This window comes from Glandiceps talaboti, chromosome 18 (genome assembly GCF_964340395.1).
Source record: "Glandiceps talaboti chromosome 18, keGlaTala1.1, whole genome shotgun sequence".
Taxonomy (NCBI): domain Eukaryota; kingdom Metazoa; phylum Hemichordata; class Enteropneusta; family Spengelidae; genus Glandiceps; species Glandiceps talaboti.
The window spans coordinates 4,946,405-4,963,258 of record NC_135566.1 but is presented as its reverse complement, the minus strand read 5'-3'; the positions used below and the strand labels follow the sequence as shown (position 1 = coordinate 4,963,258).

At 35.0% G+C, this 16,854-nt stretch overlaps 2 protein-coding genes across 6 annotated transcripts in view; one reads left to right on the top strand and one right to left on the bottom strand.

Moving 5' to 3' along the window:
* The window catches only part of LOC144448921 (uncharacterized), a 72,392-nt gene extending 65,697 nt beyond the window's left edge, over nt 1–6,695 (top strand). For 3 of the 5 annotated variants that reach the window (XM_078139285.1, XM_078139283.1, XM_078139284.1), the window contains 4 exons: nt 304–561; nt 1,372–1,455; nt 2,012–2,257; nt 5,826–6,695. In XM_078139285.1, the coding sequence (XP_077995411.1) occupies nt 304–561; nt 1,372–1,455; nt 2,012–2,257; nt 5,826–6,006 (769 nt within the window). In that variant the 3' untranslated portion in view covers nt 6,007–6,695. Of the gene's footprint in view, nt 1–303; nt 562–1,371; nt 1,456–2,011; nt 2,258–3,650; nt 3,767–5,825 lie in introns of all 5 variants that reach the window. The other 2 variants (XM_078139287.1, XM_078139286.1) reach the window with 2 other exon arrangements.
* A 5,340-nt stretch (nt 6,696–12,035) lies between these two features.
* LOC144449579 (peroxisomal membrane protein 2-like) lies at nt 12,036–16,797 on the bottom strand. Its single transcript, XM_078140141.1, has 5 exons — nt 16,663–16,797; nt 15,892–15,999; nt 13,232–13,394; nt 12,666–12,785; nt 12,036–12,233 (listed from the first exon to the last, which is right to left on the bottom strand). The coding sequence occupies exons 1-5, from the start codon at nt 16,776–16,778 to the stop codon at nt 12,165–12,167; spliced, it is 576 nt and encodes a 191-aa protein (XP_077996267.1). The 5' UTR covers nt 16,779–16,797; the 3' UTR covers nt 12,036–12,164.
* Between the last annotated feature and the right edge of the window lie 57 nt (nt 16,798–16,854).

Here is a 16,854-nt window from a genome sequence, read left to right as displayed (position 1 = left end):
AAAAAGAGAAATATTAAAACTGTTTTATTTTAATCCCATGTAAACACCACACTATCAAGAATGTCTGTATTTAAGCCTTCCCTCAACTCTGAAGCCGGTATGTCTGTGCAAAATTGTCAATGATTCAATTTGTGTTCACTTTGAACTTAACAACAGTGGAACTTTTGAAAAGTCATTCCCATAAAGTTTTATGAGTTTGTTGTAGTATGGAGAGTCATGATGTTATTTTTTTGGAAATTGTCAACAATCGGGAAAACAACCTTAACCTCAACAGAATTATAATATAAATTTGTAATTTTCCAGGTCATCACCTGAGAGAAAATCTCGCAAATCTAGGGGCTCAAGAAAGAGTCGGAGAGAGAGCCGATCTTCCTCCTCGGAGAGATCACGAAGTCCAGAAAAACGGAGATCACGAGAGAAGAGAAGCAGACGTGACAAATCCATATCACCACGGAGTAGAAGGAGGAGCAGTAGAGGTAGATCCTCAGAGTCTGATAGATCCAAGTCACGCAGTCCATCAGGGGATAGGAAACGTAGATCACAGAATGGTTCACCAAGAAGGTATTAATTCAAATTCTCTGTATGTACTCCATTCTCAACAATTTCTCCTTGCTCATAGCCTGCAAGATGCTAGTATGGTATGCTGTGTCATGCTGACCTTTGTAGAGAACATCAACAAGGGTGAAATGACACAACATATTTGTACATTCTACCTTGCTCATTGCAAAGAAATACTAATGACCGAAGCATTGATATGGGTATTAAAAGTAACTTAACATATCTGTACCACCTACCTTGCACCTTGCTCATTGCCAACTAATGACTGAAGCATTGATATGGGTAAAGTAACACAAGCTGAGTTTTATTCAGGTGAAAGTACTTGTATAAAACCCAGATTTAACCATTCTAGTAAAATTGTAATGTCAATGCATGTCATCAATGCATTTAAAATTGTTATTCTAGCATTGTTAACACCATTGGTGGCATAATAAGGGATTTCTCATCACATGGAGTATATGCATATGTATATGTACGTATTAAAATAAACCCATTTATGCATTTTTCCTGAATACTAGGTTTGAATTCAGCTGATAGTAAGTGATAGTTTGGTATGCTTCAGTATAAAGTAGAATGCAATTGCTACCATTTAATATGCAGCAAAACACTGCCTTCCAAAAGATGTGTAAGCTCAGCTTCTGTGCCTATAGGTTGTGGGTTTAAACTGGGGTAGACAATCCGGGATATTATAAGGTTTTAAATTTCCATAATTCCCTCTCCAAGTGCATTTCCAAAACCTTGAGACATTAAAAAATATTACATGTTGATAAATCATTGATTACGTACAGTGATGGTTATTGGCTGTTTTTTCAGGGGCCGCAGTCCAGGTCATGATAGAAAGAGTTATAGACGACGATATGATAGCACATCGTCAAATGAAAGTACTTCACGCAAAAGGTACGAATGACTTTTGCTTACTGTAGGCATGCCTAGTGTAAACTCTAACTACTGTCGCAAACCTCAAAGTGATAGGTTTATATACTTCAGGTGGTTTTTGTTGTCAGATTTTGGTAGACTGCTTTGATATGCCATATTTGGGTTTCTCACCTTGCAGTCATTTTACAAAAAAAAGTCTCGAGAGGGTGCTCCATGTGAGGAAAATGAGACTTAAAATCGCATGGCAGTACATGAAATCATCAACAAAATGCACAGAATGACATCTGAAATAAAGTTGGCAGAATTCTTTGACTGATTGGGAATTCCACCAAATTTTGCTTTGAAACACTAACCTCAGAAATGATGATTTTGTCGAAGGAGGCCATAGTACTCAATTATCATGACTCACTCCTGGTTCGTACGCTGCTTCCGAACAGCACTCCCAGTGGCCAAAAGTGTCCATTGGTGTTTGTGATAACCAGAATATGGTGTGTTGAAACATTATAACATGATTACTACTGTGAATATAGTCGTTTGTAATGTTCTGATTATTTGATTATTTTTCGTACATTCTTAGGTCTCACAGCCCAAGAAGGCGATCATATTCCAGGAGTTATTCTCCTCGTAGAAGGCACTCGCGTTCACCAAGTTACTCTTCACGTAGACGCAGTCCATCACGAAGTCGGGCTAGTCCAAGCTACTCTAATTACAGTCCATCAAAAGATGAGCATCGATCCACTTCGCCAAGAAGGCGAAAGAGCTGGTCTCCTCCCAGAAGACGACGCGATTCCCCGAGTCATCTAGAAGCTAGACGAATTACAAGGTGAGCAGTTTGTTTTGATAGTATATGGTAAATTTGAGATGGACACAAAAACTTTTCACTTCCAGCAAAGCTGAATTTCCGAACTTTAAATTCTGTATACCACAATGCATCACATTAATGTTTGTTACCATGACAACATAATGGCATGACTACCTGGAGTTCATATTATGTTATTTTTAAAAAAATTGACACAACAAAATTTCTGAACTGATTTGACTAGCTGCTTACCTAGTCTACAAAGTTGTGAAAATTATATATTTAGAGTATGTTACCCACATACTCAGGACATTTACAAGGGGTATCTCTGCCTAGTGGCAAGCATAGCAGGATTTTAAGTTGAACACAAATAATTTTGTGATGCATAATGGTATTCTGAGTAAACTCTAGTTATTACAAATACCAAAGTCAAGACACTCTCAGACCTTTGACTCAGTATACAAGTACAGAACAAATGACAGCACAGTGACAAAAAAAAATAATCTGACTTTTTGTCATTTCTCCAATCTAATCCTCTTTAGTCTATAAAATATGTCTGTTTTGTGAATCTGTTGATTACTCCAATTTAGAAGAAATACAAATACAAAATATAGACAAATATGAAAAGTCCAAAACTGTCAGGTTTGCTGGTAAAATGTGAAGTTTTCTTTGATGTCCACACCTCAGTAAAATGAATCAACATTTAATTTACCGGTACAATTTCAAAAGCAATCTAGAGAGAAAATATTTTGTAAAAAAAAAAAATAATGAAGATGATTCCAACCAAATGTCTTTCAATGATGTTGTGGTTAGACTCATTATTTTGATTTAGTCAGCCAATATTAGTTTCTCTTAATCAAATTGAATCTGATATTTCTTTCTTCTCATTATGCATTTGATATGAAATTCAAAAAAAAAGATTGAAACTTTCATGATAAATGTGCATTTGCACAAATGTTAAATTTGGCAAAGAAAATAGTGAAAAAATTTTGAGAAAAAAAGATGATATTGAAAATTTGTTTTGAATATTTCTCCAATGATTCAATTTATTAATAACTGTTACTGAATTTATGTGATTTCCTCTTTTCAACAGGATTTTATCATTTTGCTCCTCTTTGTAACCTGGTATTCAAAATTGCATCAAAATTCAAACCATTTATGAATTAATGTTTTCCAACACCAAACTTATATGACTGTGTATTTTAATTCATTCTAAAGTTGATCAGTTCATGATCTGTAAACGATGACATTGACAATGAAATGATGACTCCATTGCCATGGTTACAGGAGGAGTGTACCATTTGTTTATTTTTTAACTGTGGAAGATGTGAATTGATTTGTATTGTATCTATCGTCTTGTGATCTTGTCCTTTTTTGTACATGTCTCTTTCTTCTGTCCACCTATTTCCCTACAAAGGTCACCAGCTCGAAGATACGACAGACGTTCCCGTTCCCCCTACTACCGAGAGAGACATTCGTCACGCAGTCCAAGATACTATAGGCGGTAGATGTCTTAAAATGGACGTTTGATAAGTGTGTACTGATATTTACCATTGTTTTTCTAGGACTCACTGGAGAAACACTGACTCACCTCTCATCATAAATAATCAACGTCTTCCGCTGCCTTGAAACTCACTAACATATCTCATTTATTTAAAATAATTAATTCTTTTTCATTATATATATATATTGACATGATAACGTGTTCTTAATATATCACTTTCACAGCCTGTAATTAACATATACTATATAGTCGCAGTGTTGTGCAAGTAACGGTTGCTTTATGCTCTCACAGACCTTGCTACCTTGCAAGTTGTGTTTTTGAAGATGTCGTGAATTCAGAATGACTCTTCATAGATACTACAGTATTATGTACTGTATCAGTTCAAAGTCCTATTCTGCATGGACTGTTTGATTGTTTGATTCGTTCAGAATTATGCTATCTAGCTTAACTAATCTTGGCTCAAAACATCTGTATAACCGTCACTATGGTGACTGTTTGCACTGATTCTCGAGGGATTCTCACTTTGAATATGACCAAGCCCTGATAAAAGTGTTTCAAATTATCAAGTAACAAAATATGAGATTGAATGGTTCACTTCATCAGAAACTGTTCTACTTCCGAAGTATTGCACAAATACCTTCTTTTTAAAAGAAAAAAGAAAAAAAAAGAGTAATATATTTGTGATAACTAATTGTTCTTTACTAAGTTCTTTTATATGTGATATTTGTTATATATTGTATGTTTGTGTCTCCTTTCGACACACATTCATACAATTCTACTGAAATGTTTGAATGTCCTTTTTGACATTCATTCATTCATTTATTCATTTTTCCTATTTTGATAATTGTTTTCTTCAAATTTTATTCTATTTATACATTCTTCAAACTTCTTTTTATTATTGTATACAAATTAACTTTGTTCAGTGTTTATATGAGATTGTACAACTTTTCCAAATAGATATCCATTTTTTAGTTGTTTTAAAACAATATTTCAAATTTGATAGATTTTGAACTTAGCAAGAAAAAAAACTAACAACTGTCAGCTTCCAGTCCAATGCAACATCCTTCATTGATTGAGTCTGTGACCTTTAACCTTTGACATGAGGTCAAATGATAAGGATTGTCACATGATTCGATCAGTAAAGCTTAAATCACCTCATGAGCATGGTTATTGCATGTTAATCAAGGCAGTATCATATTTATCACCCTACCTGGTCATACATACACGCAAGCATCGGTATCATAAATCGGTGTGTCGAATACTTGTGTCACTACAGCCAGAAATCTAGCCTGTAAAGTACGCCATGATGGGGCGCCCTCATTTATCGGGATAGAGCGGGCCAGTGAGGGTGGAGCGACATGACGTATTCTACAGTCTACCAGAAATCTTACCGATTGACTGTGTTAGAAGCACATTTTAGCACTATTACTGGTATAAAATCTAACATAGTCAGTCCATCAGATTTTCAAATTTGGCACTGCCTGTGGCAACTGTATTTGTAAAGCATCATACCATACCACAATAGCACTGCATAGCAGCTTGATTTTGTTTATACCCTTGCATGTTGTAATTGGTGTTGGTTGTTTCTTTCCTCATCTACCATTTGTATGCATGTTATTTCTTCCCTCCTCTGCATGTCACCTCCTTCCCTTTCACTATCCAATGCATGTTCAGTGTTCCATGTTCAGTATTTTATATTGTTATGATTTCAATCCTGGGTTTATTGTTATTGTTGTACCACCGAAGGGTGCTGGGTTTCTCCATTTACTTTTAATTTTTCGTGGTATTTTTTATCATTGTGATCATGGAAAAGGGTAGAGTCAAGATGGGTATGGAACTCTTGCATGTTGACAGTTGGAACTCTAAATTGTGAAGAAATCAAGAAAAAGCATTTAAAAAATGTCAGAAATTATGTATGTGTTTCAAAACTGTAATATTGATATGTGAAACTGACAAATTTTATGTTCAAAACTATGAAATTGACATCAATTGAAATCAAATTACCACTTTCTGTAGCTCCTTACTGTCAATTTTCAATAATCTTCTTTTTTCTCTGGGTACTGAAAGGTTTTTGCTTTTGGTTTTCAGCGCCAGGAAGCGCCCAGTGCCATATCATCGTGAAACACCTCAAAGTTCCAGCAATTACGATTCAGATGACACCTATTACACTCCATATTACAGCAGGTCAAGGTCAAGATCAAGGTCGCGTGATTACAGCAGGAGCAGAAGCCATAGCTTTAGCAGTCAAAGTAGTTTTGGACAACGGTGAAAACACCAACATACACATATGGAGAAGATAAATTGCTAATTTATACATTATTTATTTAGTATTTATTTATTGAGGTGTACATACTTTATCATGTCACTTTGAGTGGCCTGGGTGCAATATTGAAAATTTTTTTTTGTTAAAAGTATTTTTAAAGTCTATACTACAAGACAAAATCTGTATACTACTAAAACTGATTCCCATATCAACATTTCTTTTCCCCCCAACTTAACTGCCATGTATATAAATTATAAGCAAAATTTGATCTTGTTTGTCTGAAACAAAGTCTAAAAAGGCAATACTCCTTAACATGAAAACAAAATTGTTTGATTTTTACTCCCGGAATTTTGTTTTGCCCCATATCTACTTCATTTTTGTTCTTTATTCTTTGATTTAGACTTTTAATGAATTTGTTCAAATTCCTTGTTTGTAAGTTCAGTTTTACTGTCACGTTGTAATACTTGTTTCCAATGGAAACCACAGATATGCAAATTTTTATTGTGGTTTTTACTATATTTGGGGGTTTCTTTCCTGATACATAGTGAGTCTACAGTCTTATTGTCTACAGAGTACAGAAAAAGCATGGATGTTGACAGCTCCAATAATGAGAACAGTTTTTTTAGTGAACTGGTAGTTGTTTACAGGGCAATTGTTGTGAATTTTTCCTTATATTTCCATGAGTCAGATGGTGAGAGTGGGGGAGGGGGGATTGTCTGGTGATTGAGGGGAGGGGTTGTCTTTACTCTAATAAAGTTGACTGTGCTCTGACTACCACAATTGCTAGAATAACAGGTTCAATCCAGTTACTTGTATCCCACTAAGATTTACAGCATTTTTAATATACAGTGAGAATGAAATTGACAAAAAGCTGAAATTGACCATTTGTCGGCCTTGACTGTGAGTTGTAATTTTCACAGAACAGTGCCAGGGTGACCAGCCTCACTTTCAGACAGAGGTCACCAGCCTCATTTTCAGACAGAGGTCACCAGCCTCATTGTCAAGCAGAGGTCACCAGCCTTGCTTATAAACAGCAGTCACCGGCCTTATTCTCAAACAAATGTCATTAACTTCACTTTCAAGCAGACATCGCCAGCCTTGCTTTTAGGGTGAGGTTCCCATCCTCATTTGCATACCTGAAATGCAACTTTATTAGTACATTGCATTTCCAGAATAATTGTGACAAAATAAGTAGAATATCACACAGCCACTACACATTCCATTGGCCAATCAAAAATCAGCAATGTTCTAAATTTGGGTAATTTCAAGTTCAGTCAAAATCAAGCGTTGCCGGTAGTACTAGAAATTAGAAAGATGTCATGTTGAATCACACCCTCAAAGAAGTCCATTTGATCACCGTACATGTAAAATAAATGGAATTGCATTAATGTTGTATATTTGATATATTTACAAAGGATGGTACCAAAATAAAATAAAGTTGTCTGACACGTACTGTCTTCTATATACACATCTATATGTATCTCTGGTCTATGCAATATCAAGTGGGCGGTCAGGCACACTATAATCTTCAGAACGTACCCAATTTAGGGTCTGTCTTCTAGCACATGCAAACTAATGTGTATATTACATGTGCATGTGGTAAGTATAACTGTAGTCTGGTGTAGTGGTGTAGTTTTTATCTCAATGTGACAAATCTGGCAAACTCTTACATATATCATTATATTTTATTCAGACTTACTATCATGGTTTTCTGTTGTTTAAAGGACCTATTGGCTTAATACTAAATTACAAGTTATATTCAGACACATTGTTTTCTGTTGTCTAAAGGTCCTGTTGGCTTAATTCTAAATTACAAATTATATTTAGAGTTGACCCATGGTTTTTTCTCTAAAAAATCTGTTGGCTTAATACTAAATTGCAAAATTTATTCAGACTCAAATTTTTGTGTTGTCATAAGGACCTGTTGGCTTAATACTAGATTGCAAATTTTATTCAGTTGTTGTAAGGACCTGTTAGGTTTATGCTAATATTCCCAATGTTTATTTTTAAATGACTGTAGCCAAGTATTTTTACTTCCTTTGTTATTATTAATGGCTGATTCGTGAAATATTGACTTTAATACAGACAACTTTCTTTGTCTTAACTTTAGCTCTTTTTTTTCCTGTCCATAGGGAAGTAAAATAATGTTATTTAGGACCAAGTCTGTTTGAGGCAGGAAATATCAAGAATTATGGTTTAATTCAATCAGTGTTATTGTGCACTTTGTAGGTTTTTTTTGATGAATATAAAAGATAGTGTACCAAAGCTGGTTTTCTCCTGTGTAAGATTTAGATCAGCTGTTCACCTAAACAAACTAACGACTTTGGGGTCTATGCACAAACACATCAAGGATAGACATGAGCTGGTTTCACCAGCTGTAAGAATCACACATGCACACACACACATGCGCATGCACGCACGTGCACACACACACACACACACACACACACACACATCAGCCAACAACCTGCAGATACACACGTATACTAACGGTATACACACATGCCAACCTGCACACACACACACACACACACACACACTCACACACAACGTAACTATTATAGCTCAGTCAATAGTAGTCAGCCTCACTTGACCTGCCTCTGAAACAGTAACTAAAACATTAAGCCCACTCATAATTAATCAGTGGGAGAAGGGAAATTGTAACAAGTAAAGCCAAGGTTGTCAGAACTTTTAACTGTCTGGTGTAAATGTACTGGTTTCAGTAAAGTAGTGTGCATAGATTCAAGTACAATCCTACAATGTGTACAGCTTTTAATTACCAGATACAGGACCAAAATGTCAACAAAATATACTGAAATTATGAAAATTAAGCTGAAGTGAAAAAAGGAAATATTATAGATTAGGTTGGCATAATTGATGGCAGTGGAGTATTATTACTGTAGTTTTGACTCCAGAGACTCTATGTGACCCCGTTACTCAAGAAGTCCTGATAACATGTCAGTGATGATGACAGTTCTCAATTGTAGACTTTAACATTATCAATGCTTTGTAATACTGTCTTGTACCATTGTCTATTTTTTAGTTTTTTTTAGTTTTATAGAGTAACAATCTGTAGTTGTTAGTTGTTGGAAAGGAGCAATAACTTGATAACTTACCTTCATTGCAGTCAAGTTTCTTTTTTTAGAAAACATATAATACATATGGAAGTTGTAATTAACATGTCTGTTTTAAGGTTTCATAGCCAGACAAAATTGTTTCCACAGTACAGACTGGTGATTTGAGGGGTTTTGATATGTGTTATGGTACGGTGCAGGAAAACGGAAGGGGTTGCAGGATGTACAGTATATAGGTCAACCGAGTAAAACGGTACAACACATTTGTTGAATAATTTACAATTCCTGTTAAGGAATTATTCATTGTGAGGCATGTTTTGGGGGCAAAGTAATAAACTGAATTAAAAAAAACAAACACTTTCTGTAAACCCTTTGCTGCATATGTAAATAACCATTTGTAAAACAACTGCCTGTACTGGTAGCAGCTTGCCATAGCGCCCTCTGTCGCCCAAGTTGAATAATGCTTTTGTTATCAGAAGTGATGTCTCATCATTTTTCTGGTGTTATTACATTTTAATGTGATGTAGCAATCTCTTCAAATATGAATTAAATGTAATAGTTGGTATTGTAACATGAATCTGTTGTCTTCTTTTTCACAATATATACATCTCTTGTGTTGAATGCCATCAAAATTTTATGCTTGAAGGTTTTTTTTACATAATGAACAGCGATTTCACGGAAATGGTTGATATTTTTACATGTGGCGATTTAAACTTGAGACGTACTAGTATTCCAACACCCTTCCGTCTTTCGATACAAAGACTGTAAGATTCATTGTTGTTAGCATTCATTATCACTATGTCACATGTAGGTGACAGTGTGATAAGGAATGCCTGCAACAAACAATAATTTAGTCTATCTGCGATACAAAGAGCTACAAGAATCCTTTTACAGAATTATTTCATTTTAGTGCCCCTAGTCTAGTTACTATATAAGTAGTCATTTGTTTTCTACCTCTCTCTTCACAGTCTGAGATGATTGATATAATCGTAGCATGTGTATATCATATTCCATATTGTCGATATTTAAAATATAGAGTGAAGTCACACACATTTTATGAATAAAACAGGCAAATAATAATTACATTACAAACCTTTATTATAGAAAATTGATAAATTTGTAGACAAAAGATTATACAGTTTGGCCACTGGGGGCGCTGGTCAGAAGAACTTTCGTGAAAATTGCAAATAAATGTTACTCCCTGGAATTTGTTCATGTCATAAGCATACAATACAATAAAAAGTCAGTTTGACTGTCAAACTGAAAGGTAGGTGAGAACTATGCTATATATTTTTTCTTTCAAAATCAATGAACAAAATCACATTTTTGTGAAGGATATAAAAAAAAGTAAGTTTGAAATGTGTCATTTTAATATATACATTTCACATTGAATATTGATAATAGTACAAACATTCATGGATTTTATAATATTTGAATAATTGCAAAACTTCCTCCTCTATATATAAGAGCTGCACCGACCAGTTCTGTAAGGGCCATGACAGGCCTTGCCAAACTCAGGGCTGCCACAGACTTGTCATGTCAGGAGAATGCCACTACTGGACATGAAGTCATTTTCATAAACTATGGGTTCTGGAGAGTCATTTCATGATTTTGCATCACCTACAGTCACTTGCGATTTCAGAAAAACACCAAGTTGATCTTGTAATGTGCTTTTATAGGGTACCTTTGCTGTGGGCTATTGCATGATGGGAGTTGACAGAAATAATATATTCAAGTCACACAATGAATATTCATGAGATGTTTTACACTGAAGGGTATAGGCACTCGGGGATCAATGGCCCATAGCAAAAGATACCCTATAAAGGCACAACATCAACTTGATGCTTCTCTGAAATTGCAAATAATTGTAGATGATGTAACATCATGAAATGACTACAAAGTATTTCAGTTCTATACCATACAACAATAACTGAATCTCTGACATTAATCAGACAGTAGGTGACAATTTAATATCAAAATGAGTACACATAAAATATATGAAATTTATGTTTTTTAAAAAGAATTAGCAAATGTATTGATTACTTTGTTTGTCAATAATGCATGTTGTAGTAGGCTGTAAGATACATTGTGTTGTACCGCCCTCACTGGCCTGTGAGTCCTGGGGTTGACCAATGTGTGAGGGTGCCCCGAAACAGTGTACCATACAGGCTAATTAAGATATTTATGTCATATATTCTTCTATTTTCAAAATAATAATATATCAAATATTATGACATATCAAATATCACAAATTAAGCTAAAAGCAAAGGAGAAATTCTCGTCTTCTTTTAATACAAATTATTCATGAGAAATTGTCAGGTAAATTTCTTTCACAGTATATAAAGCACATCAACCCTTCATATTGTCATATTTATCTATATTCATAAATACACTTTTATCGTTATTATGTGGAAATCATTCCATCTCTAATACATTTGGCAGTCATATAAAACAGGCGTGAGTAAATCCAGTAATCTAATATTCAAGGACTACTATACTAATTGTTGGTAATTACTAGTATGCAGAACCACCTGAAATATTCAGAAACTAGTGACCACTTTTGTACTCTTTTAAAAGGTATAAAATTTATAAATTATCATTAAAAAAATGATTAGGAGCACTTATTCTGGCAGCAGGATCTCTAGATTTGATGTGTCACTGGTCTGATGACCACCAGTTGAAACCACAAGCAACCATTATAACTGCCCTCTGTTACAAACATACTGTTTAAAAATTATCATTACAAAATCACAAGGACCCCTTGATCTATGATTTAACAGCAGGATCACTAGGTGTGTAGTATGTACAATATGACATCTATGCCTTGCCATCAGCCAGCACTTAAACTTAGATTTGAAGCTGAATACGGCTGAACAACACAGTCTTCCAGGTGAGTTGAGTCACTTGTCCAGGGATCACCAATTTCAAAACTGATTTTCTCACCCCTGTATAATACACCATATCCATGTTGTCTATATACCAAACTTTACCCCTAGTATATGTTCTTACTACTCTATCAGTTTCCCCGTTATAAACTATTTACACTCAACCATACCCATTCAGAATACTTCTGACGTGTTCTCTCTCTTCTTATCTTCGTTTTATTGCAAGGTAGATATTCCACCCAAGTGCTACACTATTTCCAAATAAAACACGATACTGCAATAGAATAAAACAAAGAACTGTGTTATGAATGAAAATAAAATGAAAGTATTGAAAGTAGAAATTAGTACACTATGGTTCAACCTGCTGCCTCCATTTTGTCTCTTCCTTGTGTCCCTACTTCAGGAAAAATTGCTCTGGTTCAGTTGACTAAGGTAATTTGTTATTTTGTCATTTATGTAAACTTGTAGACTAAACATACCATATTAACATTTTCCATTTATATCCAGTCATATGAGATATTTTTGTTCACATTTTCCCAAAATTTTGGACTGATTTTTGAGTTGTGGTTTGATTTCACCAAAACTTGTTTAACATCTCAGTTTTTGAAAAATATAATGAATTCAAGGTATCGTTTAATGTCTGCACCAAAAACCAAATATCTTCAATAACTTCACTATAATACACAACTGATATACAATGACCTACCTCCATTGGGACGTAATTAATGTTTATATATTGTAGGACTGTCCACACCTTCACATTCATTATCAAGGCTGTCATAAAAGACTCCTTGATTTTCTTTACAGCTTCACTGTGACTTTTGCCCTATAAGAATAGAAACACTCATTCAGTTGGACTCCTACAGCTCAGCTGATCTGAGATGCACAGATGCACATCTGTTTTCATACATATCTGATTGATGCACAGATGCACACCTGTTTTCACACAGATGATATCCAATTGGTGCACAGATGCACACCTGTTTTCATACAAATTGTACAATCTGATTTGTTCACAGATGCACAACTCATTTCATAATGATGGTATCTGATTGGTGCATAGATGCACACCTGTTTTATACAGCTGATTGCTAATGCATGCCTGTGATGGGCAGACAACTCAGAACTATAAAATAACAAACAGGTGACAATATACAATAGAAATGATGATAAATAAAGGTGTATTCCTACATCAGATTTAAATCAGATTTTGTAAGTTGGCTTTCTCAACATATCATGTGACATTTTGCCTAGCAACAGTGTTTCACTTACATCCAGGATGTTGACAATGTAGAAGACTAGAAGTAAATATGGCGGTGCCAGTACAAGTCGGTCAAAGAGAACTTTCTTGATTCCAGCATAGGGTGTTGTCTTGGGTATTAGCTTGTCAAGAAGGATATAGAAATGATGAATCATGGGACCAGTGATCACAAAACTGGAAAGAGAATCAACACAAAAAAATGAAGTTGCACTTTCAGTGTTTTGATAAAAAAAAACAATTTGTATTTTTCAGTTATCACAAATGATTATCCAATATTTTACTCCATTCAGCCAGGAAATACTTATATTGACATGTTTATTTATTTATTTATTTAAGGGAGTGTACAGTTTTAAATTCCAGGGGGGGGGGGCGGAGGATTTTCAGGGGGGGCCACCAATTTTTCTCAAGAAAAATTAGGGGGGGCTAAACAAAAATTTCACTATTTGTTAGGGGGGGGGGGGCCACAAAAAAAACAACCTAAACCTGAATGTCAGGATGGACAAGTGCCAGATATGTATATAAAATAAAATATAGGCAAAACCCAACACTTGACTGTGGACAATGTCCTACAGAAGTAGCATTTAACATGGATTGATGATAAAACAGTGCACAAACCTATTAAATCACAATATTTGTATTCAGTGAAACAAAAATTGACCGGCGACTCTGCCACTTCTCAAGGTAACTTTCCCATGAAATTGTGTAGGACTTGTTTCATCACAATCACTGTCTGACGTGAGATATCAGCTGTGCTTGAAGTTTCAGAGTTATCAGTAAAACAATCATCACTGTCTATAACACCTATTATAGCATTTTCACTTTCAGAGTCACTACTGTTTGTATCACTGATCAGATGTCTGTAGTTGTAGTTTGAAGTTCATTTGCAGTCACTTTTCTTGACCTAAATTCAGGTGTTCCAAGTATGTGCGTTGATATTATGTCTACTTTTTCTCCTTTTAATTTTCTATATTTTGGCAATTTATGCTTGTCTAGATATTTATGTAGCTCTTTTACGTTCAGTTTTTCTAGAGTTCCACTTATGAATAACTGCAACCAGTCATAGTCATTATAATTCTTGTTTTCTCTTTTCTTCTGTACCTCTAACCGATGTCTGGATCTAATGTTTTTCATCCTCTCCAAATTTCTCAAAAGTTCAATGTAGTTTTTAACACTGTTCACACTGACAATATATTTCTCAGCAAAACGAGAAATAGCAACTTCATCATTTAATTGTTTTGAAACATAGAGCTTTTTTAAGTTAGCACGTGGTTGTGGTAGTCATCAACAGTTCGATTTGTGTTTGGTGTTTCAAACACATCCATATAATGACCTGGGTTGTGCATATCTGGCATAGGATGTGGTATTCTGTTCATAGATGGCGATACCCAATCTGTAGTGGAACAGTAACTGCACTTTGAGCCATTTTGTATACATGAATCCCTAATAAATTCCATATAGAGCTCACCAATATTGTAATGGGTTTCAATAAATTTTCATTCTATCACCATGGTAGGGTTCAAGTATTATATGATAGCTTTTGTGAGTTTGAATTAAACACAAAATTATTCACAGGTGCTGGGTGAGGAATGTATTCATAACAAGCCATGCATTCATAAAAATATTATTCAACCCTTTGAAGTGATACATGTACTGCCCCCCCCCCCCCCCCCTCAGCGCATCAGTTTACTAAAGTCTCTTGAAATATAGTCCAGAAGTGTTTTATATTTTGCGTAGAGATAATATGAATACTATAATATAGGAAGGGTCTTAATATGTATTTCAATCTTAAATAACATGTTTTCCATTTGCACTGCAATTAAAAATGTTTCTAAAATGTGTAATTAATGAAGTGTTTAAATTAATAATAAATGATTGTGTGACCAACCACTGCAAATTAATCCTAAAATTTGAATATGTTCACATGGAAAAAAGTTTCCTCATGGTGCAATTTTGCACTATTTTTTCCAAACCTGTGATAAATAAGTAATATATATATATATACTTGTTCATTTATTTGCTAATTTATTTATGTCAGTGATGGGTTAAAAATCGAAGAAAAGGTGTAGCCAGACCAGTAGTCTATTGTCACCCCTCAGTTGTAAGTAGACATCCTGTCAGCCAATTTAACTAATAATAGTCTTTATTTGTGATTTTATGAGTGTCCATGATTCAACAACTTTGTGCACTGGTTCAATTCTGAAGTTAGTATAAATATGGAATAAGTTAATACATGTAGCAACTGCTGGCAAATCTATGTGTTGCTGTATCTGTGTTTCATCTGTGCGTATTTTTGTTAGTGGTTTCAGGGGGGGGCCATGAAATAAAAACAAGAAGTCTTAGGGGGGGGGGGCCAGATAATTTATACCAGTTTTTGTAGGGGGGGCCATCAATAAAAATCCCTTGCTTCATTAGAAATCCTCCGGCCTCCCCCTGGAAATTAAAAATGTACACTCCCTAATGGAAGACCAGTGGGAGCAAGTCCCATTTACATGTTACAATAATTGTTTTAGTTTGTGTCTATGTTAACTAGCTGACAGCTAACTTGTCATTGTTTAGTCTGTAAGGTACGCCATGATGGGGCGCCCTCACACATTTGTCAAACCCTTCCATGGTGAGAGCGTGGCAACATGACATATCTTACAGTCTAGCCATCATTGTATGATATTCTTACCCAAAAATACTGTTTGCTGCTACACTCCTCCAATTAATACCAATGCCACTATTACTACCAGTGATGATTCTCTGTGCTATAATGTCTCCTATTGCACTTACCACTGAACTGTGATAAAAGTCAAAATACAAAATACATTCATAAAATTTAAGTAAATAATAATTGATCTCATAAATAAAGCAATGATTGATATAATTCATTGTCAACATTTCAGGTTGATGTCCATCATTACATCTGATGACATCCTTGCACTAAACCTGAAGTAATAGCACACTCACAATTGCCTGATGTGTTATAAAATTGTGACTTCACTATGTACTTTGATCTTAAACAAGGTACAAGCATTTCACTCACTTTCAATTACCATTATGGAGCTGGCATCAATGACAACTTTAACAGACTACAGTCAACAAAATTTTCTACAGAAGTTGTTCCGCAAGGCCTATACATAACGCCTTTCATTTGAGAATTCAAAACAAATGGCAAACTTGGAATGTATGGGGGCGTGATAGGCTATGGGCGTGATCTCTATGATGCTTTGAATGACTACCTGAAGATACACCTGCAGAAAAGCATTCAAAATTAAATATTTGTGTCGACCTTGAGACAAATGAACGTAGTGCAACTAGCTGTGACATGCTGTGAGTATGGATGTATTAGTCAATAATACATCCATGCTGTGAGTGACCCCTATGTGACCTGCTGTAACATGTGCCCGTTATCTAGCAGGATAAAATAATAATTTCTCTCGATTTTTACGTTTATACCTACCTGGTAATGGCCTTCGTCAAAATAGGTCTTTCTCGTAAGTGTCTAAGATACGTCTTTATGAGTTTTCCGACAAATTGATCCCCTTTGTCATCGGGATTTTGCTGTGAAGAAGCCATTTTTACAGATCTCAAAAATCCAGCAAAAATCAGGTGATTTTGTCAGCTGATCAGCAAACGTTCTCGCCAAAATCTC

What these genes read in the sequence shown, in the direction of transcription:
- LOC144449579 (XM_078140141.1), bottom strand. Translation starts at nt 16,778, where the DNA reads ATGGCTTCTTCACAGCAAAATCCCGATGACAAAGGGGATCAATTTGTC. An exon ending in TTGACGAAGGCCATTACCAG is followed by an intron (nt 16,000 to 16,662) that starts GTAGGTATAAAC and finishes CTTTTATCACAG; the next exon opens with TTCAGTGGTAAGTGCAATAG. An exon ending in ACATTGTCAACATCCTGGAT is followed by an intron (nt 12,786 to 13,231) that starts GTAAGTGAAACA and finishes CTATTCTTATAG; the next exon opens with GGCAAAAGTCACAGTGAAGC.